Raw genomic sequence first — 23,768 nt, 5'->3', positions numbered from 1 at the left:
CGCAGGCAGAGAGGTTGGCGTCGGTGGTCCGCTTGGTGGACCATATGGACTCATCCCCGTAGTCAACTGTGCAACACTTGGTAGGGGGCCGGTGTTGTGGGAGGGAGGGTGAGGTTGAATCGGGGCGAGTCCAGGACCTGGGCTGCGGCGGTAGTCACTGAGAGGGTGTGCAAGAGCGGCAGCAGGCGCCGGTGGCGGCGGCGGCTGCTGCGGAGCCGGCGGTCCTGGTACTACTGTGTGGGGTGAGGGATGGGGTGTCTGATGCATGTGTTGCGGATGTAGCATTGGTCGCGTTTGCTGTGGGGGAGGCGGTTGCGAGTTGATAGGTCCTCGCCGAGGAGTTCGTGCCGAGGTCATGGGGGGCATGAGCTGGGTGCGGCTGTAGCTCGTGGGAGGAGACGGTGGCCTCATTTCACGGAGAGCGCTGTTGTCCTGCGGCTGAATCGGAGCCTGGGCCCGACTGGCCAAGGTCCTGTTGCTTGACGCCTCACTGGTGTTGACAGCGGCGAGAGAGAAAGGAACTACGCCGGCCCGGCGAGCCATGTCTGCCTCCCCAAGCTGCCAGTGCATGGCCTCGGCCGCCCGCCAGGGAACTGCCAGCTCTTCAGCCACCTTAGCCCACATATCAGACTTGAATCTAGGAGATGGGAATGTTAGTCGACCTTATAGTGATGGAGATGGATGGGGAGAAGGAGAAAGGGGATCAAGAGGTCCAAGTAAACTTCTTGCTCCCATGACGCTCTCGCACATACCTCTCATACAGCCTGGCAAGCTTATTCTTGCGCTCCTCATCCCACTCACTTCGTCTCTCGAGGTAGTTCTGGTAGTGAAGCCGGCAGCTAATGGCACTGCGTCCTGGGAGCCGCTTTGAAACATCTTCCCATTTCATTCCTCTGCCCCGCAACTCAATGATGATGGCATCTTCTTCAGGAGACCACTTGCTTTGCTTCTTGACTGGCTGATCCGGGACGTGAGGCGTCATACTGCGCCTGTTGCTCGGGATGAGCGCTGGAGCTACAGCCGGAGGCCCTACACGTGGAGGTAGGTGATCATGAGGAGTAGTCGTGGGTGTTGATGGCACAGAGGCAGGTCGAAGCTGTCTTGTGGGGGACGGCACGGGGGACTCGTTTGAGGCGTTTGAGGAAAACCGAAGCAAGGAGGCGATATCCACGGTGCTGGCTGTCAAGCCTCTGCCGCCCATACGGGGTCGGTCAGCAGGGGCGCCAGGACCGCGGATAAGGTCGAAACTGCCGTGTGCGACCACGTTGAACGACGTTGGTGGCCCTGCCTGCAGGAGGCAGAGCGGCGACTGGCTCTGGAGTTGAGCCAGCTCAGCGACTGCCTGATTAAGCCCCGGCGTGGGCTATGCAAATGAGGCGATGAAAGAGGCCCGGCGTAGCAGGACCCAGTGAGGTGGCAAAGCTGTGTCAGCAAATGTGGCAGACACGCAGTTCGAGGATCGTCGATGTTCCCGGCTTGATAAGGTTGCTGCTACGAGAAGGGCCAGAGAAGGCAGCAAACGAGACTAGGCGAGCTGGCGTTGTGTGAAGGAGGAACCACGGCACCAGAGGCAAGAACTGCAAGGAACAGGATGGTACGACTTGTGTTTCCTAGTGTTGAGAGGATACAATGGCAGGCATCAAGAGTTGAGGATGAGCAGAAGAGTCGAGGCCCGAATGTGCCAACCTTTAGGTACCGCGAAAGGGGGGGAAGAGCACGAGGAAAAGAGAAGGACGGTGGTGTCTCAGGAAGTACAATGGGCTTCTGGGAACGAGTTTATGAAGACAGAATGCCAACATGATTGGCGTGCCCGGGGGGGTTCATGGGGCCAATGGGGGGAGATGAAGCAGAGCATGGCCCGTTGCCGCCGGGCCACTACGTCAAGGCCAGACCAGGACCTTGTCACTAGATCGGGTTGCCGTGCCTGTAGGAAGGAAAGAGGCCTTGGGAGTCACAAGTTCCATCTCGACAGTCCCATGGGAGAGGAAACGTCAGATGGGCTAGGCAGGGGTGGCGAGGACCCAGCGCTGGGGACAGGGCGGACGCCAGTCGGGAAGCCACTTCGCTGGTGCAGACGAAGGAAGCGGGCAAGCAATTGAGCAGCCCAGGGGTGTCGAAAGGAAAGCAAGTAGAGCACTAGAAAATCTGATTGGCCTGTCGACGCCAGCTGGACTGGGGGAAGCAGAGAACGGTGGGGAGTGTGAATTGGGAACAAGAGCGTCCAAGGGGGGCCAAAAAAAGATGGCATGTTGGTGCTGGCCCTGGACTGGTTTGCATGCATGGAGAAGCAAGCAGCATGATTGAGCCTGGGGTTGTGAAGCTAGGACGGGCCCGAGCAACATAGGGCTAGCTCCCGGTAAATAATGAATCAATTAATTAACACTGGCGCTAGAGTAAAAAGAATGGCCCGGTAGTGAGGCGGGAGATTGAGGAGGGAGGCGGCTGATGGAAAAGAACAGCACGGCTCGCTGTGGACAGTGTCCGGAACATTACTGACGGGCTGACTGGAGCAGACCAGGCCAGGACAAGCTAGGTCAGTTCCAGGAAAGAAGAGGTAGACCAGGAAAGACGGCAGAAATGGGGAAGAAGAAAAAGGAAAAAAGAAGGAAAAAAGAAAAGAAAGAAAAGAGAGAAAATACAAACCAGCACACAGGACAGGGGAGGGGTGCGGCTGAAGACAAGACCAGCAAATAGTTCCAAAACCAAAAAAGCAACGAAGAACCCAGCTTGCTCAAGGCACTCTCCAGCTGCTGCTGCTCAAGTCGGTGAGCAAGAGCATGGCGGTGGCTGTCTGGTCGTCCAGAAGCCGTCAGGCGAATTGCATGAAGACGTCCATTGGTAGCTAATCAGAGGCTCGCTCGTCTTGGGCTGTTGCAGGGTGGAGGATGCTGGGTCGGGTTGGGAAATCTGGCAGCGTCGTGGCCTCTCGTTTGCATTGTTTCAGCCATTCCACGTCGTTCGTCCAGTGGCTGAAGAGAGACAGTGGCGGGCCCGCGTGGGTTCAAGTGCCGGGCAGTGCGTCATTGAATCACCGAGTTTCCATGCCATTCCGTCCTGTCCATGCATCGCCGCCACGGTTTGTCGTCGTTGTGTTGTCATGGTTCGTCGAGCCAAGCCCTCTGCTTTGTCTTGTTCGCCCAAGCCCATCTCATACACGAGCCTTGGCACTGACACTGACACTGACACTGGCATCAGCATCAGCATCAGCATCAGATCAATCCAGAGGCATCCGAAATTCGCGCTGGCCCCAGACACGCATCAGCACTGGATGGATGGATGGATGGCTTCGTTTTGTGCGTGTGCGTGCATACCTCATACCTGTACTGTGCTGTGCCGTCTCAAGAAAAGCAAGGACGGGTCCCGGTGCATCGCGCCTTACGGCCTTGCATTTGGGTATAAAGATAGATTAGTAGTATTACATATCTTGGCAGCATTGATGCTACCATGCAGCTGGTCGGGAACCCGTCTTGCGATCCATAGTGCTAGTGCTAGGTAGCAAGTTCAAGGGTTTGGGAGAAGGGGGGGCGTGGTGCTTTGGTTTGAGCTGTGCCAGGTCCTCCACTACTAGGTAACTTTGAACAGCAAATGCACTGATGGGATGTGGCACAAAGCACTCAAGGCACTGTGCGTATAGTAGTATGTACCTCGGTGGTACTGGCTCCGCCACGGCCGCCGCCAATAGCTCCAAGGTACTCCCCGGTAGCGCTGCCCACCGTCTCAACTGGTCCAGATCTTCAGCGCACGCCCCCCTCCAGCTCCTTCCAAGTGGTAGCTCCATTCCCCCCTTGTATTTCTGTGCATCAATGTCGCTTCAAATAGCCCGCCAATAGGCTGCGGCCTGACTTCCAAGGTATCTGCTGTCTGTCTGTCTGTCTCGTCTTCCTCTTTCCGAGCTGCTTCACATCTGAGGCCACCGCCGCAACTTGCCTGGGACTTCATATATGCAGTGTAGCACATGACCTGACCACGCATTCATGCATCGTCAGGTACTAATCATTAGATGCTTGCTTTAGCACGGTGCCCGGCGTGTTGTGAGTTGCTGTTGCTGGGCATACGCGCTGGGTTAGGAGCACAACACATGCAATCCCGCTTCCCGCTTGCTGTGCTGTTGGGACAGCTCGTGCTTGCTCGTGCCTTTTCCGTCGGGCCTCGCTGGGCTGGGCCTCGTGCTCAATGTTGGCGAGCTGGCCGCCCCCAAATGTTGTGACTCGGCCAGCCGCAGCCATCTTCGTATGGGAGCAGTTGCAGTTGCAGTTGTGGCCACGGTCCAGCTTTCTGGAGCTCCTCCCTAGCGCCATCACCACCACCGTGTTTGGCAGGATGGCGCCGCCTCACGCACGGCGTTTGCCAAGAATAGACTTCTCGGGCGGAAGCATTGGGACACCACAAGCCGACGAGAGGCTGTCATCACACGGCGGCGCACGAGAGTTTCCGGAATTATTCAAATGGTGAAACAATGGCTAATAATGCAGGCCTTTTTAGGCTATGGCCGTGCTTGGACAGAGTACAACGCCAAAGGACGTAGCAGCACTTGTAAGTGTCGTGGTGTACTCCGTATTAGCAGCACGCTTACCAGAGTGGATATACAGTATCGATCATCTTACGGGAATGACACCCGTCAATCTCCTTATCTTTAGCTTGCGAGCAGTAGTAATACCTAGTGTCTGCTTGGGTCGGCTAGCAATCCCTGGATCAGGATGGCACTCTGGAGACTAGTTGTAATCAAGCTAAAGTCGCGCTCAACCTCTACGAGTACTCGTATGTCAAATTGGCAAAGCTGCCTTCAGTCCGCCGTGTCAGCTCCTCTGTCGCCGAGAAAACCCTGCAGTGCTTTTAATTTAAGGCATCTCGGCGGCTTCTGTTCTCATTTGTCTTTGCCATGTCTCACCTTTATTCTTGCCTTTTCCCTGGCTCCTCTAGAACGTGTCTTAGGACGCCACAGCAGGGTTCAAGGTGAAACTTATAATCGTTGTCAGCAGGCCAAGCAACCTTTGTCCTAGTTCGCCAAGCCCAAACCGCGGTGAGCATTCTGTGCCTTTGGATAAGAACGTGTTCGCTCGGGGTTGCACGGAGAATATCAAGTGCATTCCATACGTGTATTCTTCGTAAACACCATGCCTCCTGGGCTGCCACGTCCGCGGCTGCTGCATGCCGTCACCTGTGAGTTCGTATGGCATAGAAGCACTGAGAAGCGCCAGTCTCCATCTGTGTACATAGTAATATATATCGCTTCCCGGATGTGCGTTCCGTCCAACATCTTGGCGTCCCGTGCCGTGGCTGGTCCGGGGAGACGGAGTGGGACGCGGTACATGGTACCAAATGATATCAGCGCCCTCACATATCTGGAGGCACTCGTTCCGTAACTGGTTCATCTTAGTGGTTTTTTGCTCCTTTTGCTCCTTCCTACCAATTTAGTAGTAGTAGTATTTTCTTTATGTCGCCCATCAAGGTACTCGCACAGAGTGCCTGGTATACCCTGTTCGCGGCCACACGCTAGAGCTTTCTGCTAGATCTATCACATCTATAACCTGATTAGCCACATGCGTCTGAGCAGGCATAGCCTGGACCTGGTCCAATAGTAATACAAAAAAATCCAAGAGCGATGTTACATTGCGGGAGCCGAGCTTAAAAACTACCAAGATGATCAGGCTGACGTCGTAACCAGGCTGCCGGCTCTTTTCGACGGGCGTACTCTGTAATACCACACACAGCACTTGCAAGTCAGATTCAGGGAAGTGTCCAACTGAACGAACGAACCCCCCTGTCAGAGCTTGTCGTTCGGCACTTTTCGCAAGCCCTACCAGTCCAGGTGCAGGGTTCCATACTGGTAGGCAGAAGTCAATGCAGGGAGAAGAGAAGGTGTGGTTGCATAGTGTTGCTCTGGCAAAAAAAAAAAAAAAAAAAAGGCAAAAAACCGTCCGCCAGAGGCTAGAAAGGGGGTTAAGCGGGCTTTCAAGTCCAAAGGTCGAAACAGGGAGAGAAGAGAGAAGCTGACAGGATGGAAAGATTCAAACAAGGTGCGTATACCCGTAACTTGTCCAATAGGTACTCCGTACAGGTACTCTAAAGAGCTGCTGCGGACAGCTCCTTGGTCAGCCATCAGCGCCTCAAGCCGCACCCTAATCTATTGCCTACTAAGTAATTAAGGAATGCCGGCCTGCGCCTAAATGTGTTGGTCCGCAGTTAGTAGCAATTTAGCACCTTTTGAATTATTCTGATTACTCGCTGGGCTCTTCGCTACTATTATGATTATGCTTACGAGACTGTCCTTGTTTAGCAGTTTTGGATGATGCTTCATGGAGTACCGCCTTGGCACTCCATGAGCGACGTCTTTAAAAATAGCATCAATAGGTACTTGCACATCCGTGGTTATCAAGTCGCCCAGTCCAACAGTGCATCCACCAATAGGGTATGAAATGAAGTAGACCGGGCTGTAATATTGAGCTGTTTCAGGGTGCCTATCGCGTGAGTGTTGGTTGCAACAGGTTAAAACGCACACAAGTGCCTGGTTACGGCCTCCTTTAGGTACCGGCACAGGTACCAGTGCAGCTATCGGTACAGGTACCTCCGCCTGTAATCTTCCAGCACTCATGTCGGTCATGCCAGCCCCAGCCACTTCATCCAGGGCTCCAGGCCCCCATGAATTTCATCTTCGCCACAGTCATTCTGGACTTTGTACAACTTCATACCTAATGGTCTAATGTCCAGACCTCGACTTGCGTCGCCGCCCCAGCCTAAACAGGCCATGGCGGATCAAAGGGATCATCAGGCCAGGCAAGCTGACTTTCAGCACCATCAGCACTTCCAGGGAACCTGTCCGGGGCTGCCGATGAATTGGCGGTCAACTACAAGCTACGAGTACTCTAGACTCTGCTCAGGCAGCCCAAGGTGCTCAGGACGTCGTCGATTGCGGTGCGTGAAACTCCAGCCGCCAGTTTGTGTACTCACTTGGCTGCACCTACGAGAACTAAGGATGCAAGAGGCGTGGGAGAAGCGTGGAGGCGTGGGTATGGGCACATCTCGCCCAAGCTCGTGTGCGTGTGTGAGTGAGTTGGCTTCAGGAGCTGGGCCAGGGTCAGGGCACCATCGTTCGAACTGACTGCGAACCATGATCGCCCAGTCCAAAGCCGCATGAGACTGCCACCTCGTCGAGATCCTGTTCGTACGCCCCTCGTGGCCCTTTGCTTGCTGTCTGTTCCGCCGGCGGTCTGCGCCTCAGCTGCACTGTCATCCGAGCCGCTTGAGAGATTGAATCATGGTGCGCCGCCGTTTGCTTGCTATGCCCCATGTCCTTTGTGTCTCAGGTCCACCACACCTCTATTAGTCGCTATATACGACCTGCTACTGGACCAAGACACCAAGAGGCGCACGCTTAATCGCGACCAAACATCTCCAGGACACAAGACGAGCTTGATGAAGCACTCAAAGATCTGCGGTGAACAAAGCAAGCCGCTTTTATCGGCAATGTCACAGGCGGCCCTTCCGACGTCCACTCTGCGCACACCACGCTCCTGCAGACGAACAGCAGACAGCTCTCCCCCACGGACAGAGGGCGCTTGAGGTCATCGTGTGAACAGCAACCAAATAGGTATTCCGCACCTATTGCCACTAATATTATAGGAGCACGTAATTGTACATACTACGCAACCTGCAAGTACCGAGCTCCGTTGTTGATGCCTGAGCAGCGAGAACCGAAAACCGCCAGCATCCTCCCTGGCTGATCCGCTTTCGCTTCCCACGGGCACTTCATTCCTCCATGTTAATACTACCTAGTAGGGCTAATGGAACAAGGCACAGTTACTCCGTACTTAGTGGCATCAATACGGTGCCTTGTATGTACAAAGTGCTACAGTGCATTTTATTGAAAGGGCAGACAAGGATACAGATCACCAGAGCCATTTTCTCAGCCCGCGACCGCCCTGGTCGATTTACTCATGAACCAGCCCTCCCTGGCTAGCATTGCGAATATTACTCCGTGCCTCAATGCTCCGTACGGAGCACACATCCCGCCCCTCCATCTGCCGCGGTGCCCTTCGGGAGAGCCATCAACAACTATTGCAGTACTAACTACCAGGTACTCCCTCGTACAGCTGTGCTACTAGCTCCTAGTATTGCTGGTGCATACGAGTACATTAACGTGGCACAAATGTGCCAACTCCATGCTGCCAAAAATAAAACGATGACGACAAAGCCACTCGCTGCATCCCTCAGCTCAAGGCACTATAGATGTTATCGGTCACTTGTGTGAACCAAGACTTTCATCATCAGAGTCTACTGTATCAGCCGGCAGGCCGACTCCGTAGATGCTACTGTACTGTACAAGTACGGATGGATGAACCCACAAGAGGCTTTGTTGGCTCGACACGCCATCCCCAGAGACATCCCTGTCAGACGACGTCGCTCCAGCAGCCGTTCCCCGGTCGGGACATCATATCTCACATCTGTCTGTCATCGCGGGACGTGCAGCAAGTTTTGCCCGTTACCAATCGCGTGGGCAGCGAGCCCGGGAGGACCAATTCCAACACCCTACCAGCGAGCCCACCAGCCAATCTAATGCTATCCTCCGCATGCAAAGCGTCTTCTTACACACATGGTAGCGCAACCTGAGGAGAGGTATTGACTCCACGCCGCTCGAGAAGCTCCGCTTTACAGAACTGCTGCCACAGCTATAATATGCGGCTGCGGCTACTGGGCCTCCTCAGTTTTCTCCTCTTTTACCTCCTTCTCCCCCTCCCCGATGTACAACACGCAGGCTGTACGTGATCCAAGCAATAGAAAGTCGTGACGTGGCGGCGGTGAGTATTGGGTCAGGCGCCAGGCGCCATGATGGCCCCCCCAAAAAGGACGGGGGGATCACCGAAGGTTGGGAGGAGGTTGAGTGATACGTAGTTAGGGTAGCATTGCCTCCCTCTTCATGCCTGGCCAGGGTCATCCCACCAGGGGTCCGGGGTGCTGCTTCGTCCTAAGCAGCCTACGGGGTAATTTAACAGTCATCAAGGGTAAGACGTCGTCTATCAATCAATGAAGCGTGGCAGTGAGAGAGCCGAGTCCTTCGATGACATACTAGGACAAAATTTTGCACATTGATGAAACGCCTTCCAACTTGACACAAAGGGTAATGCATATATTTTGGGCTTATCCATTGCATAAAGAGTTCAGGATGCCCATTTATTATGGGGAGAGAATGAAAGGATTGACGACGATTTCTCATAGACATGAGCCGTCTCTCTCACCCTTTGTTCCTCTCTGTCCAACATCACGGTACGGGATTGAAGTACATAGTTGCACTATTGTCTTGATTACTCGGACGGAGCACTTTCCGATCTAGATGTGGGCAAGGCTGCCGTACATAGTATGCTGTGTGACGTGAAAGTTTCTGCACACCAATTGAATGGAGCCGATGGAGTCGCCGTCAGCCAATTGGCCTAATCAATACACAGGTACCTCTGCGAACTCGACGTGCTATCTAGATCTCATCACCGCTCAAAAAGAGCGATTTAAGTCAGAAATGACTAAATCTTTTAGTCAAGACCAAACCGCAAGCGACTTTCTTTTTGGTTCTGGCTGTTCTAGGGTACGCAGATCCTACTAAGGAATGCGATGTCTGCTGGTAAAGCTCTTACTAGATAGGTAGTAGCTGCTTTTATTTGTTGATCTCTGCTCTAAGGGCGATTTTTGAAACGTTTCGTGTCATCTCTTGGTATCCTCCTTGCCTCCGTATGTAAACCGTTACCTACCATGCACATAGTCGGCATACCCGTATTCTGTCCGCATAGGCAAGATAATGCAGAGTACAAGTGTGGACGAGTACGGCACTGTGCCGTAGCATCGCCATGCATCGATTGGGTCTAGTACTTGGGCACTTACATCCTGCCTTTTTGACGCATCCACCCACCCATTCAAGATGGGCTCTGCGGCAATGCTCCGATGCAAACACAGGGTCACCCAATCAATCTAGTCATTTATGACATGGCCTGTATACCACCTCGAAGTAGTATGTATACAGGCAGCCGTCGGCGGATACCCCCGAGGCGGGTGATACACCCGTTGAGCAAGGGTCTCGGTGTCGTGTCTGTTTGCTTGCCATCTGCCATGTGGGTAAGGGTTCTGCAGGGCCCCGAACTGATGCCCAAGTGCCGAGTCGACTTGGTCCTCTACAGAGTACACACAGATGTATTCATTCCCACGACTTGCTGAAGAGTGTTGTGTGTTCCCGTCCCAAACATGCTATGACGGGCTAATCTCTTCTAACGAGACCGCTCGGTTGTAGGCTTGCTAGCTAGATTAGCATGATATCCGTGTACAGTAAGGTTTTAGACACCAATCTATCTGCTGGATACCCGAACCCAAGGCAGTTCTGATGAAGCCAATCGCTAGCCGCTGTCCCACGGAAAACCGTGCTCCATCTTTACGCGGTTGAGGGTCCAGCGAGAAAATGGTTAGGTACCGATTTGAGTCCAGGTGCTCCGTATTTAATACGCCGCAACCGACTACATACCTACCTATTAGGCATTAGGTGGGTAGGTGGGTAGGTAGGTTAGTACTATTGAAGTTGTAGGCAGCCTGTATATTCTTGACCCCGTACGAGAGGTACTCCGCTGTAGTGCCGTAAAAAGGTGGCGGGCAGCAAGTGTGGCTTACGGTCTTTCGAGGTAGCTGCGGACATTTGCTGGACGCTGAGTACTTCGCTTGGCGCCTTGATACAGCGGATTACCTTGTATTTCGGTTGCCTACGCAAGTCTAGGTACTGTGTTCGCCCACTGCTAAGCAACATCATTACTAACCGATATCCCCTGTGGCGTCAAATAGGTACTTGGCTTGGCAAGGAAATAACTGCTTCGTTGCTGCCTTTCGCTCTTTCCGCCTGGCTACAGCGTTAGTAATTAGTCATAAGAGCCTGAAAAACCAGCATATAACTGTGCATGAGAAATTTGCCGTGCACTTTTCTCTCACCTTTTGCCTCGCTATCGTATCGTATCCCTTGCCTCGACTTCAAATCCATTGCCTTCTAGGGTCTGTTGTTGGGCCACTAGCGAGGTGCCTCGACCAAGTTACTCCGTGCTCCATACTGCGTCGATATCCTAGGGGGTCAAACCCCGCTAGTTTGTCCGAAGTGACGGTGGGAAGGCAGCGGCTTCTTGGTCCTCAAAAAACCTACCGGATTGATACCAACCACCATCACGTTGAGTCCTTAGCGACAAACGTCACAGATCCCAAACCAAAAGGTCCCTTTGCCGAGCTAAAAACTCACCCCAACAACGCCATGGCGGACGTCCCTCTGCTGGTCATTTCGGAGTACGCTGCTTCCGAGCGGCGCATCACGCCTTCGTGGACAATCTTCCAGCTCAAGACCAAACTCGAGCCCGTCACGGGCATTCCCCCCTCGTGCCAGATTCTCAGTCTCAAAACGTCAGCTGGCGCGGAAAAAATCCCCCTGGTGGCAGCAGATGAGGACGCTGTCCGGTTGTCCAGCTTTCCCCTGGCTCCGTATGCAGAGCTGCATGTAAGTCAGCCATTGTTGATTTCATTAGCCGCCGAGAGTGCTGCTGGTCAGGGATGCAGCGTTTTGCTTCATACCCTGCTCTGCAGCGCAGACGTCTCGGTTTGCTTGTCTCTCTCTCCTTCCCCCTCTGCCTCTTTTTGCTTGTTTTTTTTTTTTTTTTTACTCTCTATGTGTATGCGTGGGGGGGCTGCTTTGCAATCAACTCGGCGCCTGAAAGAGAACGGGTGAAATCCCAAAGCGGGCCTCTCATGGAGGCTTTGGGCAGCCAAACGCTTTTCTTCTGGGCGCGTGCCCCCTGCTATCTGTAATGGAGCGCCTCTATGCATTTGCTGGGGACATGGACGGCAGAGAAGAGGGGGGCCTAGATGGAGACGAAGCTAACACGCCATGATTTCGTAGGTCATTGACACCCGCCCACCAACAGCCAGGCCCAACTTCACCGATACTTCAGGCGTGGACAAGTATGTGATGCCCGATGAGGAGTACGAGAAGAAGACAGATTCCGTACTAGCCTGGAAGAAGACGGAAAAGCTTGGCCGTTTTGACCCTACAGCGCCAAGCCGTGAGGAGGCTAGGGTGGCTGCCCTCAAGGAGGAAATTGCCCAGCGTGGCGTTGAAGTTGGTAAGAGATGCCGCGTCGGTGGAGAGGACACTCGTCGAGGTGAGGTCAAGTACGTTGGTGACGTTGAAGAGATTCCTAACGGTGCTGGACCATGGGTGGGGGTTCATCTGGACGAGCCTGTGGGGAAGAATGACGGCAGCATCTCAGGCAAGCGTTACTGGGGACAACCCTCAGAACTAAAGCATGGGGTTTTTGTGAGGCCAGAGAGGGTGGAGATTGGAGATTATCCGGCTCTCGATGATTTGGAGGATATGGAGGAGATCTAAAGATACTACCTGGTGTTAAGGGGAAAAAAAACCCCAACAAGAGCAGATTGAGCATCTGAGGAATGAATAACGATTGATCTGCTTCACACATGATAAACGAGAACGACCAGAATGAAGCTACAGAGAGATATGAGGTATGCTCATCTTCCAAGTGGTATGCAGGGCTGACTACATGTATCGAATTAGCTCGGAGTGAACGCCATTCTAGAAACAAGAGCTATGCTAAGAAGGCTCTTCTTCCCGACGTGATCCTGGGCGCACTAATGCGGAGGGCAAGGCCCTCTCTAATCAGATGCTGCCACGGAACTTGCATCAAGACGGAGCCCTGTAACTTCGTGGTGGCCTTATACTTGCACTGCATATGCGTTGACTGATATCATAGTTAATGCATCTTGAAACTTCTGCAGATCATGCGAACACGGAAAAGTACGAGGAGGGCTGCCAGATGGATGCTGGCCGGCGATTTGGAAAATTTCTATCCGTTGTCTCTTGTCTCTTTTGTCTCTGCATCGTATCCCGGCATCTGTGGGCCTGTTGGAACTCCCCTTTCGGCCCGTGAACCTTATTGAGATTCTACGTTATTCCCCAAATTGAAAAAACAAAGGAACCTGGAAGACAAAAGAGAACAAGACCGATACGGCATGATGATTGATGGAACTTTCTTGCGCTTATTACATATTTCCGAGCGGATTTACAGTGCGGACTTAGCCAAGTGGCCAGCCAGTCTGCACTTGGACTGGTGACCGTCCCTTGCGCCGCACTTATTTATCACCGCTTGCTGTCGACCTTGTTCCCTATTCGGCATCCGTTTTGGAACGTGGCATTGAGCATACGAGTACCGGTACTAGCACCGCGGTCCTAGCCAAGAAGCGGCCCTACTGAGTGATTACATGGGATGCCAAGGACTCGGAATGACATCAGGACACAACCCAATAGATGGACACGATGTGATGCGATATACCGCCGATATCTTCTGCGATTCGTGTCCTCTGTTTTCCCGTTTTCTTTACTGGTAGGCTATCCAGACCACGACTACTGGAGCTGTGTCCATATGAAGAAGAGCGTCGAGAGCCTCTCTCAGGGATGCCAAGGAACCGAAACAATGTAAGGGTGCAACTCGGACGACGCCGGCCTCGTGATGGACCATATACTACCACTAGCACGTTCCTTTGCTTCTCCGACTTGTTTGCTGGTAAGCCGTAAGCAACGCATCGCTAAGAAGGAATCTCGTAAGCCCTGTTGTGATGCTAGCTTCACTTTGTTAAGCGCCAAAAACGGTGCGGAACGGACGGGTAAGCAACGTTCCCTTTGAGACTATTACGGATGCTGATCCAAGCTGCAGTAAGTTCAACGCTATTATTGTGACAAATAGCCTCGGGAGCTTTCATTTGTGGCAGCTCGCAACGCCCGGCGCCTCGGTCACGGCCGGGCCGTCGGTCATGATAGGTGAGCCAGCTTTTTGCTATGAGACGGATGGGCGCTTCAACCTCAATCTGGGTTAGGAGTGCGGCCAGCAACTCGGCATACTAACCAGATTGAATATGATAAGACGTCCGTCTCATGCGATGAGATGCAACGGGGTTTACGGGGGATATGCTAGTATGGCCAAATAGCAATAGCTCGTGGCCGTGCCTAGATTATACACGGACCTCGGGTTTCGATCTAGATGGCTCCAACCCGGCAATGATTTGCCTTGATACGTTTACCCTCCAGCCAAGCGTGATGAGTACTGCTGCTTGAATTACGACTTTTACATACAAACCACCTTGCCTCTAAGCAAGGGATCTCGGACAGACAGGGAAAGAAATATTCCACCGATCAGCCCTAGCACGGAGTAACTCGACTAGCATCGCATTATACCGTCTGGCTAGCACCGTTTGATAAACCCTCCAGAGGGCAAGGGGGAACGCATGCAAATCCCTACGTGAGCTTTACCCCAAACGACAAGAGGAGTCGCCGGGAGTTGGCGCACGGGCATCAGTCGAAACTTTAATATTGATGACCTTTCCAAAGAAGGGAAAAGTTGGCCGAGGGCACTCGATGTTGTTCCTTGTTGGAATATGCTGTAGAAGCGGTGGAATCGCTAAGGCGGGCGGACAACGCGCGACTTTGCTGAGACGATCCGTGTGCGCTCGTATAGGTTTCATACTAACATTCTAGAGGAAATACGATGACAGGCTCTGTTTGGGGTAATACTAAGAGGGGAGTATATGGAGAGAGCAGCAAGGCAGGATCAATAGGGCCCTGGGTTCTTGGAAGTTGGTGAGTCCACACGGCTCAGGGACCAGATGATTTGGTCCCTGCAGCTACCAGGACTATGTCAGTTCTACTAACCCTTGTGAGCAGTGCTAGTCACGGTTTGGTGAGGACTAGTATCAGTTTGCAGGCGCTGCAAATTCCTGTGTCGGTCGTATTTGACCCGGTAAACCTGCGTCGGAAAGGGTCTAACCAAGGTACGAAGTGTAGGTAGATGAAAGGATTGAACGGTGATGGCGGGCCCTGTCGACCGTCGCATTTCTCCGAGGGGATCTTTGCTTTTTCCTTTTATTTTCAGTTTCTTCTTCTATTTTTTTTGATGCTAACAGAATACGCTGAGTTGAAAGCAATAAAGTCGCCGATGCCTCGGTTGATGGTTGTGGGAGAAGAAGCCCAACACTCAAGTGGAAAGCATTGAGTGCGATATCACTCGGAGCAATTTATCAGATACTCACCTATGCATGTGTTCGCCTAACGGAGATCCTCTCCTCAAGGCGCCTATTTTTAGACGCCATCGTGCTGACGTAAGGTCTAACCTGTAGCGAAACTCCTTTTCCTGCAATTCGTCTTGTGAAAAGGACTGAATCCACGGAAATGCATGGACGAGAAGAGAAACAGCGCGACTTCCAAAACAATACTCTCTTCATTCTGGACATGTTTTAATTAGCCCTTTTACCTGTTTTCCGCGGCACTCACTCAAACGACAGGACATGGAGCACCGGAAAGCCCCTCCGGTGCTAAGTCGTCTTACAGTGCTCACAAAATGCGCGGCCGCCGGGGATTTGCAAGTAATCCTAGTTGAAGATGGATGAGCGGCCATAATTACGGAGTCCATGTAATCATTCTCTGCGCTGCTAGTTTGGCTAGTGCAGCTTTCCCCATTCAAGAAAAGTCCCACCAACGAAGCGTTTTGAGAGTCCATTACATAGCATCTCGAGGCTGCGAGAGTTGTCCAAGGCTGCTTCGGTGAATTGGCCGAGGCTGGCCAATGAGCAGTCGTCAAAACACCGGGCGGCTTGCTTTCCAAGATGCCGCTTTCCGAGCTTCAAGCTGTTGGCTAAGCAATTGTCGTCATCGCCAATCTCTCTTTGATTCAGGATTTGCGCGGCATTCTTGACGACGCAATTCTTCTTGGAGAAAATACTGCCAGATGCCGCTATTGCCGGTGCTGGGCTGCATCGCGTGAGTCGTAGAGAGGCGCTCTAAAGAGGACAAGCAAGAGAAGCAAGACAAGCACCAAGTCCCGCAACCAGCTCCACATTCACAGCCAAGAGGTAAATATGGACTCGGTATCTCATCAAGACCTTCCAAAGGTCCCTCCACCAAGCTTTGCTGAGAAGAAACGCCGTCGACCGCCGCTGTCTTGTGAGCAATGCCGGAGACGCAAAATTCGCTGCGACCGCACGCAGCCGTGCAACAAATGCGTCGAATCCAACGCCCCCAGCTGCACATATGCGCCGGTTCACATTCCGGCATGGCGGACCAAGAAGCTGGATCTGATGATGAACGGCAATGGCAATTCGGCTACCGATAATGCGGCAAGGCCTTCGTTGAGAACCATCAAAGCAGCGGAACCGAGACCCGAGACTTCGGGTTCAGATGCAATAGACGCCATCCATTCGAGCCTGCCGTCCACCAGCATAGACTCTATCAGCGCATCTTCGTCAAAAGGAATCAGCCCTAACGCTGGTTCTTCTACTTCATCGTCTCCTAATGTCGATTGGCTAGTTGCCCGGGTTCATCAGCTGGAGGAAAAGCTCGCCAAAGCTCTACGTATTAATGATGCTCAAGATGGGCCAAAAAGGCACCAAACCACACCGGAGACGGCGGAACCTGGAGATGGATTTGTGGCCAAGTCCCGGTACTACGCTCACAGCCACTGGATATATGGCGTCAACATTGTGGGTTTTCTCTTCTTTGATATTCGTGAGTGTTTGGCTAATCTATACCCTTTCCTAGCTCAAGGTTGAGCATGATCTTGTTGGTCAAGATAACATCAATCAGGGTGAATTATATGCTTCACTCCTGAAATGCAAGACAATTGGCCGCAAGATCAAGAAGAACCGCCTTAAGCCACTCTCTTCAACTAACCTAGGAGCCCAAATACCTGACCGAGAGCTGGCTGATGTGCTTGTCGAAAACTATCTCCGCACTTTTGAAGGTGTCTTCCGCGTTGTTCACATCCCTACATTCCGGGCTGATTACGCGAAATTCTGGGAGAATAACCATCCGCCCAATGAGTCCTTTGTGATTCTAATGCAGCTCGCCATGGCACTTGGGGCGGCTTTGTACGATGAGCATTTCTCCCTGAGGCCAATGGTAACGCAATGGATTTTCGAAGCCCAAATGTGGCTCATGATTCCGCCAGAGAAGAAAAGAATCAACATGGAGGGCATTCAGATACAGTGTCTTTTGCTTCTGGCCAAGTCTACGTGCAACGTCGGTGTAGACATGGTGTGGATGATGGCTGGCAATTTGGTAAGGAACGCCATGTTTGTGGGCCTGCATCGAGATCCTCAATATCTCGGAGACTTGACTATATATCGGGCCGAGATGCGGCGTCGTTTGTGGGCGACTGTTTTGGAGCTGAATATGCAATTTTCCTTTGAAGGAGGCGGTTCGCCACTGCTGTCTACAGCGCACTACGATACTCTTCCTCCCGCGAATCTAAACGACGATGAGCTCACAGACGAAAAGGACAATGGAAGACTGAACGCTAAAGGCCCCAAGGTGCCGACTCAGACGTCCATTCTGAGGGCTCTGCTGGCTACGATACCACTGCGCATGAATCTCATCAACCACGTCAACAACACAAGGCCAGGCGACCACTATGAGGAAACATTACGACTGAATTCAGATCTGACAAAGGCCTGCCGAGCCATCTCGGAGGCCCTCCAATCTCTCCAGGCCGTAGCGAATTCACCGATCACCCAGTTTCACGTCCTGGTGACGGAGATTTTTCTCTACCGTTGCTTCCACGCACTTCACCAGCCCGTCATTGTCAAATATATAAACGACGCCAGATTCTACTTTTCGCGACAAATGTGTCTGGACAGTGCCATGAAGATATCACACATTTGGGGGTTTCCAGATGCTTGGTCCGAAGATAAAGCTACCGCAACAGGAGCCATGGATCCTGATCTCAAGAGGCTAGTCACTAACGGAACGGGCATGTTTCATAATGTCGCATCGCAGGCCATGATCATCGTCCAGATAGAGCTCCTCCACGCCAAGGCTGGCCAGCCTACGAGCCTAGGCTATCTCCCAACGGTAGGCAGCGCCAACTTGAGCGCCCGCCTCGAAGCCACGCGGACGTGGAAGCTCGAGAGGGTGCGTTCCGGAGAGACGAACGTCAAGGGCATTATCTTCACGGCGGCCTGTCTCGCGCACGTCAAGGCCCTGGAACAGGGCGTCGATTGTAAGCAAAGGACGCGCATGATGTTTCAAGCGGCGACGGAGGTTGGCCAGCAGTGCTTTGAGATTCTTAAGGAGGTTGCCGAGCGGGAAGGATTACCTAGGTCTAAGTGGGAGGATGAGACAACGAGTCTTGATGGCAGTTCTCTGGGGGACATTCCCATGGACTGGATGCAGGATTGGGCGTGGGATGACACACAGGGGATTTCGTTTCCGCAGTGGGATCCTGATTTCGATGCAGGTGATTTTATGGAGGAATTAGGGTTTGACATTGGTCAGTTTTAGGTTGGTTGAGTTTGAGAGAGGGGGAGGTGAGGGCCTGTACACTACTGGAAAATAAAAATCTCTCTTCAATACCTATATATAGTGCCGAGGATCCTTTTCCGTGATGTTCTTTGACTTCTAGTTGCCTCTTTAGAAGCGGGCAAGACATTGTCTCTGGCACTTTCACTCACACGCTCCTACCACTTGCCCAAAATAGCAGCACTTATTGACTCCATACAAAATACTGTTAATTAATAGGTGGAGGAGGCATCGGATACGTCAACTGTCTCTCTTTTGCTCCTGCATACAGTTCCGTTTTTGCCGAGCCGTTGACACTGATCCTCCCTTTAGGTGACACCGCCATATTTAGCTTTCGTCTTCTCTTCATCTTACATACTCAAAGAGGAGAAAAAAGAATCATCTAAGAAGAGCCAAGTGACAGTGAGCGAAAAGGTTCTCTCTCCGAAGTTGCTGATTTCGACTGTTCCCAATACTAGACGAATTCGCATCCCCATTCTTCCAAGACCCTTGCTTCCAAACCCGACTATTCATCTAGCAGCAAAATGATTGCTCTCAAGACCAACATCCTACTCCTCGCCACGCTCTGCGCAAAGCTGGCCATGGCTGACGAGGACATTGTCATTCCCACCAAGTCTGGCTGCACGTCCACCATGACATTTACACAATCTCGCCTCCCTACTCCACCCTTCTGGCCGCAGTGCTCCTGGAACGGGACTGTCACCGCATACCCGTCTACCGTCACGGTTACTGGCTCGGTGGATTGCGATGGCTGCACAGATGTCCGGATTGTGCAAGTCCCAATCGTTCATTGCCCGGTCATGATCATTTCGACGGTCATACGTGTGTCGACACCTTCGACCTTGTATCGTACGGTCTGCTCGGCGACGCCTACACCTGAAGTTGATGCGTGAAAGTATCGTTGCAAGTGGGGGGGGAGGGTATGTGGTGGCTGTTTAGTGTTTAAAGAGCGGCATGGAGAAGCTGGGAGCACATGGAGGAGAGATGGGAATGGGCATGATAGTTTGGGGTGGCTGTTGATTGATTGGCTTTTGGACGGGGACTTTTGTTTGAACCATATTCAGATTTGGCTCTTTATCAAATCATGCACCATGGATGGCTCGGTAAAATGCAAAGAATTACATGGCTTCCCTTGCGAAATTTACTATGATTCTATGTTTCTCTATGAGATGATCAGCTTCTTGGGATTCATCCTGTGCAATTCATAAATTTACATGATTATGAACTTTATTTCTCAACTTCATGGGGAGTGTACATCTCCATAATATATATCTCACTAGTTATCGCGTGTACACAACCCACGATGCTTTCTCAAGCTTCAAGTAGATGTATCCATATGCCTCATAGGGCCGACTGCGAAAACGCCACCGGATCAATGGATTCTACCGCCAACCCCAAGATCTACTATCGTCCACACGTTTAGCTTTCGGCTTCTTCCTTTTACGAAGCTTGAGCCTATCGTAAACGGTTTTTACACGCAATGTCTCGAATATAGTAAATGCCTAGGACGAGGTACACGTTGAGGCTGTGGAGAATAGCGTGAAGGCGGCGATATAAACTCTAACCTGAGCCTATACTTTGCTTTCTTCTTCTTCTGCTTCTCTTTTCTAATTCTTATAGTTTCTGGTTATCTATTGAGGCTTAGAACAAGATTTTCAAACATGATAGTTTAGGAGCTGCTCTATATAATGGTCCTCTGTCCCATCTCTTCCTTGGTTTCTCCTTTCCTCCTTTTTAATCTCAACGCCAGTGTCGTACCCTTCACCTGCCTATACAAAGCAGAGAACGCGCAACACGAACAGAGAACCAGACAATAGTCAAGACGATGGTGTTCTCTGCACTTAAATCCGCCTTTGCAGTTGGCGCTCTTGCCGGCGTCACTGCCGCAGGCCCCCTATCAACAGCCAATGTCTCTCAACCCATTTTCCATCGGCCCACTATCTCTATACCGGTGAGTTCTTCAATTAAAAGTGCCTCACACTGCGCAAAAAACTAACTTTCATCAAGGCCGCTTATCAGGGATTGGGCCTCCCCATGCCCTCGGTTGTGACAATAACCAAGCAGTTGACTATTGTTGTTAGCAATGTCGCCGTTGACTGCATCCATGGCCCGATTCCCACGCCGCCCCCGAAACCGACTTGCGATATGAACAATCTTCTTCGGCCGGTGACTAGTACTCGGCAATACTGTGGTGGCCATGTTGATTTGCCTCCTAGAGGACGCGAATTTGAACATGAAAATGAGGAAGAGGACAATGAGGAAGAGGATGATGAGGAAGATATCGACGAGGATGATGATGATGAGGATGAGGATGATGAGGATGATGACTCTCATCTCGAACCACGTCTTAGTGAAGACTGTACAGCTCAAGTGATGGAAGGCCCCAGCATCACCATTTGGCCTACCTTGACCATGCACACCACCACCACGACCGTCTCCCGCTATGTCAACTGCGGCCCCTGCACCAACGTCTCGCCCATCCCTTACTACTCCCCGGGCATCGAACCCGTCGTCAAATTCAGCACAACCGTCACGGCCATCCAGCCCTTCACGACGACTGTCCTCGAGTGCGAGCCCCGAGCTACTCGTGCAGATGAGTTTCTCGAGAGAGATTTTGGCGTCCCCGGCATGTTCCCTCCTGCTATACCGACACTCATCACCAAGATCGACCCTTGGCCTCCGGCTATTACATCGTACACGGACTACCCTGCCGGGGCTACCGTTGCGACTTGCGCCAGAATCTATCATCTCTTCCCGTCTCGTCTGGGCAGAACACGGAAGATCTATACTGCCACTCACACCTCGACTGCGCACAAGGATTGCGGTGACTGTGCACTGATTTGGGCGACGGGTGAGTATCCTGTTCCCGTCGGGCCTTTGCCAACCACTGTGACCAAGAAGGGGAAGTCGACTGTAACCGCCATGGTTTGCAAGACCCGGTTTTAAAGGATTGATGACAATGGAATGATTTTGCGGGAAAATAGGTTGGGCCATGCGTTGGGAGTTGAATGGCGTGTTGATTTGATTGTGATGTTTTTACTAATTACTATTCTTTGGGGAAGGCGAATCATTTCTTGGCTTGTTTCGCTGGAAAACTTGAGAGGAATAGTAATGTCGGCAGTTAGGTAGTTGAAATATAATTGAAATTCATATAATCCTTTTTCATCTCTGTCTCTTCAGCGTGATGCCATCTAGACCGTTCTCTGTCCGCATTGCTGGCGGCGGCGTAGCGCTCTTGGCCAGTAGATTTCTCGTAACATCGATACGCCAAATAATTGGGCCGCGCTCCTCGTCATGGCGTCTGTTGGTCTCGACCCATGTGCGAATCTGGCCGCGGACTTCTTTGTTCGATGTGATTGTGACATTGCCCGTCGCCCAGCCGTACATGTAGATGCTCAGCTTGGAACTTTTGAAAGCACCGCACTTGGCAACATCGAGAGCAACCTTTGGCAGTCGTCCATCAGCCACTGCCTGGTTAACAGTAGTCATAGTCCACGTCTCATCGAGGATTTTGATAGGAATTTGCACATTATCAGGAAGAGGATGGACAGACAGCTCTTCGAAGCGTCTGCGAATTTCCTCCACCGGCATATCGCGGGTATCATCGTCAAAGGGAACCAAGAGCCTTCCGCGTTCCCTTTCAGTAGGCGTGCCGACGGTGCGGAGGACTTCGTGGAAGTGCTCTGCGGCTTCTTGCGTGCAGAAGAGGGTGCGGTTTTGTAGGATTGGATATAGGGCGCGCACCATGACACCGCCATGTTGGCGCTCTTCTTCGATTTGTAGCCGCGTTGTCTGGGCTTGCCAGGGCTGGGGCTCGAGTTGGAGGTGGGTGATGTCGGAGATGAGGTCGATGAGGATAGTGTGATCCATATTCAAGGTATCCGTTAGACCGTCAAACTCGTCTCCTATAAGGTTTCTTATGGCATCCTTGAGGGGCGGAGGTGGTGTCTGCATGAAGACGCTGCTGGAGTCCTCCACAACAATGTCAACCAGGGGGTCGAGACGGCATATCTGATCCAACAGCACATCGATATCCTCATTTTCTCCTCTCTTCAGGTTAGGAAAGACGATGCGCAGTCGGGGAATACGATACTCGTGACGGTTTATTTTGGTCGCAGCAACGAGCCGCCTGACTTGCTTAGCAAGAGGCGTATCCTCCCACTCCTCCGGGTCGACAGTATCTCCCAAATGATAGTCTCCCCATCCCCAGCCGCAGTCGGTCATTTGTCGAGCCAACCTGTCCGCCTGGAGCCATCTAATGTCGAGCCATTCATTTCCTCCTTCAACCACGTCGACTTCCACCTTGGCCTGCTCTTTGAGCGTTCGATTCAGCTGCTGCTTTTCTCTCCCATTGCCGACGATCTGGGAGACTTGCTTCTTCCGGTCTTCTTTGGCTGACCCCTGAAATGTCTGATCGATGACGAGAAAGGAGCGGCACCGCTTGAGAATCTCCCAATGAACAGCCCCATGCTGTACAATTGTAGCACTCGCTACCAGCTTTCTGTTTAATAGACTCAGTCCAGTTTCATCCTGCTCATCGTCGACGAGTTCAGATTCGACTCGCTTCAGGATATCATGCTCTTTGCTTATTTTACGGATAAAAGCAGGCAGACCGGTCACACGCAGGTTTTTAACCTTTGATTCGATGGTCTTGAGAAAGCTTTCAATCTCGGGGATGTATGAGTCACACGCAAGGATGTTCTTACGAGTCTCTTGCAGCATCAACTCCCTTGTGGCAGCAAGATCATCTTGACTGCCTGGGAGGAGGTGAGGCTCTGGCTCCTCGATGGTTCTTGAGCCCATGATGGTTGTATTCAGTGGAAGAAGAGGCAATAGTGATTACCCAAATTCGGGTATTTCATGGCCGCTGATCTCGCGCCATTACGGTGATTTTACAGCCTAAAAATTACACAGCCTTACAGCATGAAGCCTTCGTGGGAACTTGTGGGTGCCTAATTCGTACTGTGCTACGGATCATATTTCTACCGGCTCCGAGGCTCTTTCATTTAGAAGATGCTTGTGTGAAGCCCTTCACCAAGGACTGGCATTATTGAGTGGTTGAACAATTGTTCGTAGCAATCATAAAAAGACGTGGGCTGTATGGTTTCAGAAATCGGACGGATTTAGTCAACATTATTTTTTCCTACGCACAATGATTTCCTTGGGTGCACAATCAAACCAGGAACGAGTCCAACCTCGGTGCTCAGTTCGTCTAGATTAGGCCCAGCTTGCACTAGCAAAGACGCTATCACAGCCTTTCAGGCAGCGTTCGCAATAACTACCACCTATTTTACATTCACCCCAGTCTTCTCATGAACATCATGTACAGTACCTTCAAACGTATATAACGCTTCGTACCTATAAGTAGGTCGACTTTCATTTCACAAGTATACATGAAATTCAT

The 23,768-nt window shown here is 51.9% G+C and overlaps 8 protein-coding genes across 8 annotated transcripts; 5 read left to right on the top strand and 3 right to left on the bottom strand.

The window, feature by feature from the left end:
- Positions 1-748: 748 nt before the first annotated feature.
- Positions 749-1,027, bottom strand: TRIVIDRAFT_9220 (uncharacterized protein; the record flags this gene model as incomplete). Its single annotated transcript, XM_014102913.1, has 1 exon — positions 749-1,027. A coding segment is annotated over one exon (279 nt), but the record flags the coding sequence as incomplete, so codon positions are not given.
- Positions 1,028-4,928: 3,901 nt separating this feature from the next.
- On the bottom strand, positions 4,929-6,592 carry TRIVIDRAFT_61180 (uncharacterized protein; the record flags this gene model as incomplete). The annotated part of the gene is made up of 5 exons (XM_014103121.1): positions 4,929-5,403; positions 5,476-5,567; positions 5,610-5,693; positions 6,260-6,458; positions 6,498-6,592. The coding sequence occupies 5 exons, from the start codon at positions 6,590-6,592 to the stop codon at positions 4,929-4,931; spliced, it is 945 nt and encodes a 314-aa protein (XP_013958596.1).
- Positions 6,593-11,208: 4,616 nt separating this feature from the next.
- TRIVIDRAFT_71742 (uncharacterized protein) lies at positions 11,209-12,391 on the top strand (the record flags this gene model as incomplete). The annotated part of the gene is made up of 2 exons (XM_014103120.1): positions 11,209-11,503; positions 11,903-12,391. 2 exons carry the CDS (start codon positions 11,264-11,266, stop codon positions 12,389-12,391), a joined length of 729 nt encoding a protein of 242 aa, XP_013958595.1.
- On the top strand, positions 12,384-13,037 carry TRIVIDRAFT_185961 (uncharacterized protein; the record flags this gene model as incomplete). The annotated part of the gene is made up of 1 exon (XM_014103119.1): positions 12,384-13,037. The coding sequence occupies one exon, from the start codon at positions 12,802-12,804 to the stop codon at positions 12,958-12,960; it is 159 nt and encodes a 52-aa protein (XP_013958594.1).
- Positions 13,038-15,981: 2,944 nt separating this feature from the next.
- Positions 15,982-18,420, top strand: TRIVIDRAFT_168247 (uncharacterized protein; the record flags this gene model as incomplete). The annotated part of the gene is made up of 3 exons (XM_014103118.1): positions 15,982-16,196; positions 16,287-16,548; positions 16,607-18,420. 3 exons carry the CDS (start codon positions 16,147-16,149, stop codon positions 18,344-18,346), a joined length of 2,052 nt encoding a protein of 683 aa, XP_013958593.1.
- A 525-nt stretch (positions 18,421-18,945) lies between these two features.
- On the top strand, positions 18,946-19,257 carry TRIVIDRAFT_31265 (uncharacterized protein; the record flags this gene model as incomplete). The annotated part of the gene is made up of 1 exon (XM_014103117.1): positions 18,946-19,257. One exon carries the CDS (start codon positions 18,946-18,948, stop codon positions 19,255-19,257), a length of 312 nt encoding a protein of 103 aa, XP_013958592.1.
- Positions 19,258-20,189: 932 nt separating this feature from the next.
- Positions 20,190-21,310, top strand: TRIVIDRAFT_61176 (uncharacterized protein; the record flags this gene model as incomplete). The annotated part of the gene is made up of 2 exons (XM_014103116.1): positions 20,190-20,315; positions 20,372-21,310. 2 exons carry the CDS (start codon positions 20,190-20,192, stop codon positions 21,308-21,310), a joined length of 1,065 nt encoding a protein of 354 aa, XP_013958591.1.
- Positions 21,311-21,526: 216 nt separating this feature from the next.
- TRIVIDRAFT_30063 (uncharacterized protein) lies at positions 21,527-23,086 on the bottom strand (the record flags this gene model as incomplete). The annotated part of the gene is made up of 1 exon (XM_014103115.1): positions 21,527-23,086. The coding sequence occupies one exon, from the start codon at positions 23,084-23,086 to the stop codon at positions 21,527-21,529; it is 1,560 nt and encodes a 519-aa protein (XP_013958590.1).
- Between the last annotated feature and the right edge of the window lie 682 nt (positions 23,087-23,768).

The sequence above is a fragment of the Trichoderma virens genome (assembly GCF_000170995.1).
Source record: "Trichoderma virens Gv29-8 chromosome Unknown TRIVIscaffold_4, whole genome shotgun sequence".
NCBI classification, from domain to species: domain Eukaryota; kingdom Fungi; phylum Ascomycota; class Sordariomycetes; order Hypocreales; family Hypocreaceae; genus Trichoderma; species Trichoderma virens.
The sequence above is the reverse complement of the archived record's forward strand: the minus strand, read 5'-3'. Positions and strand labels throughout refer to the sequence as shown.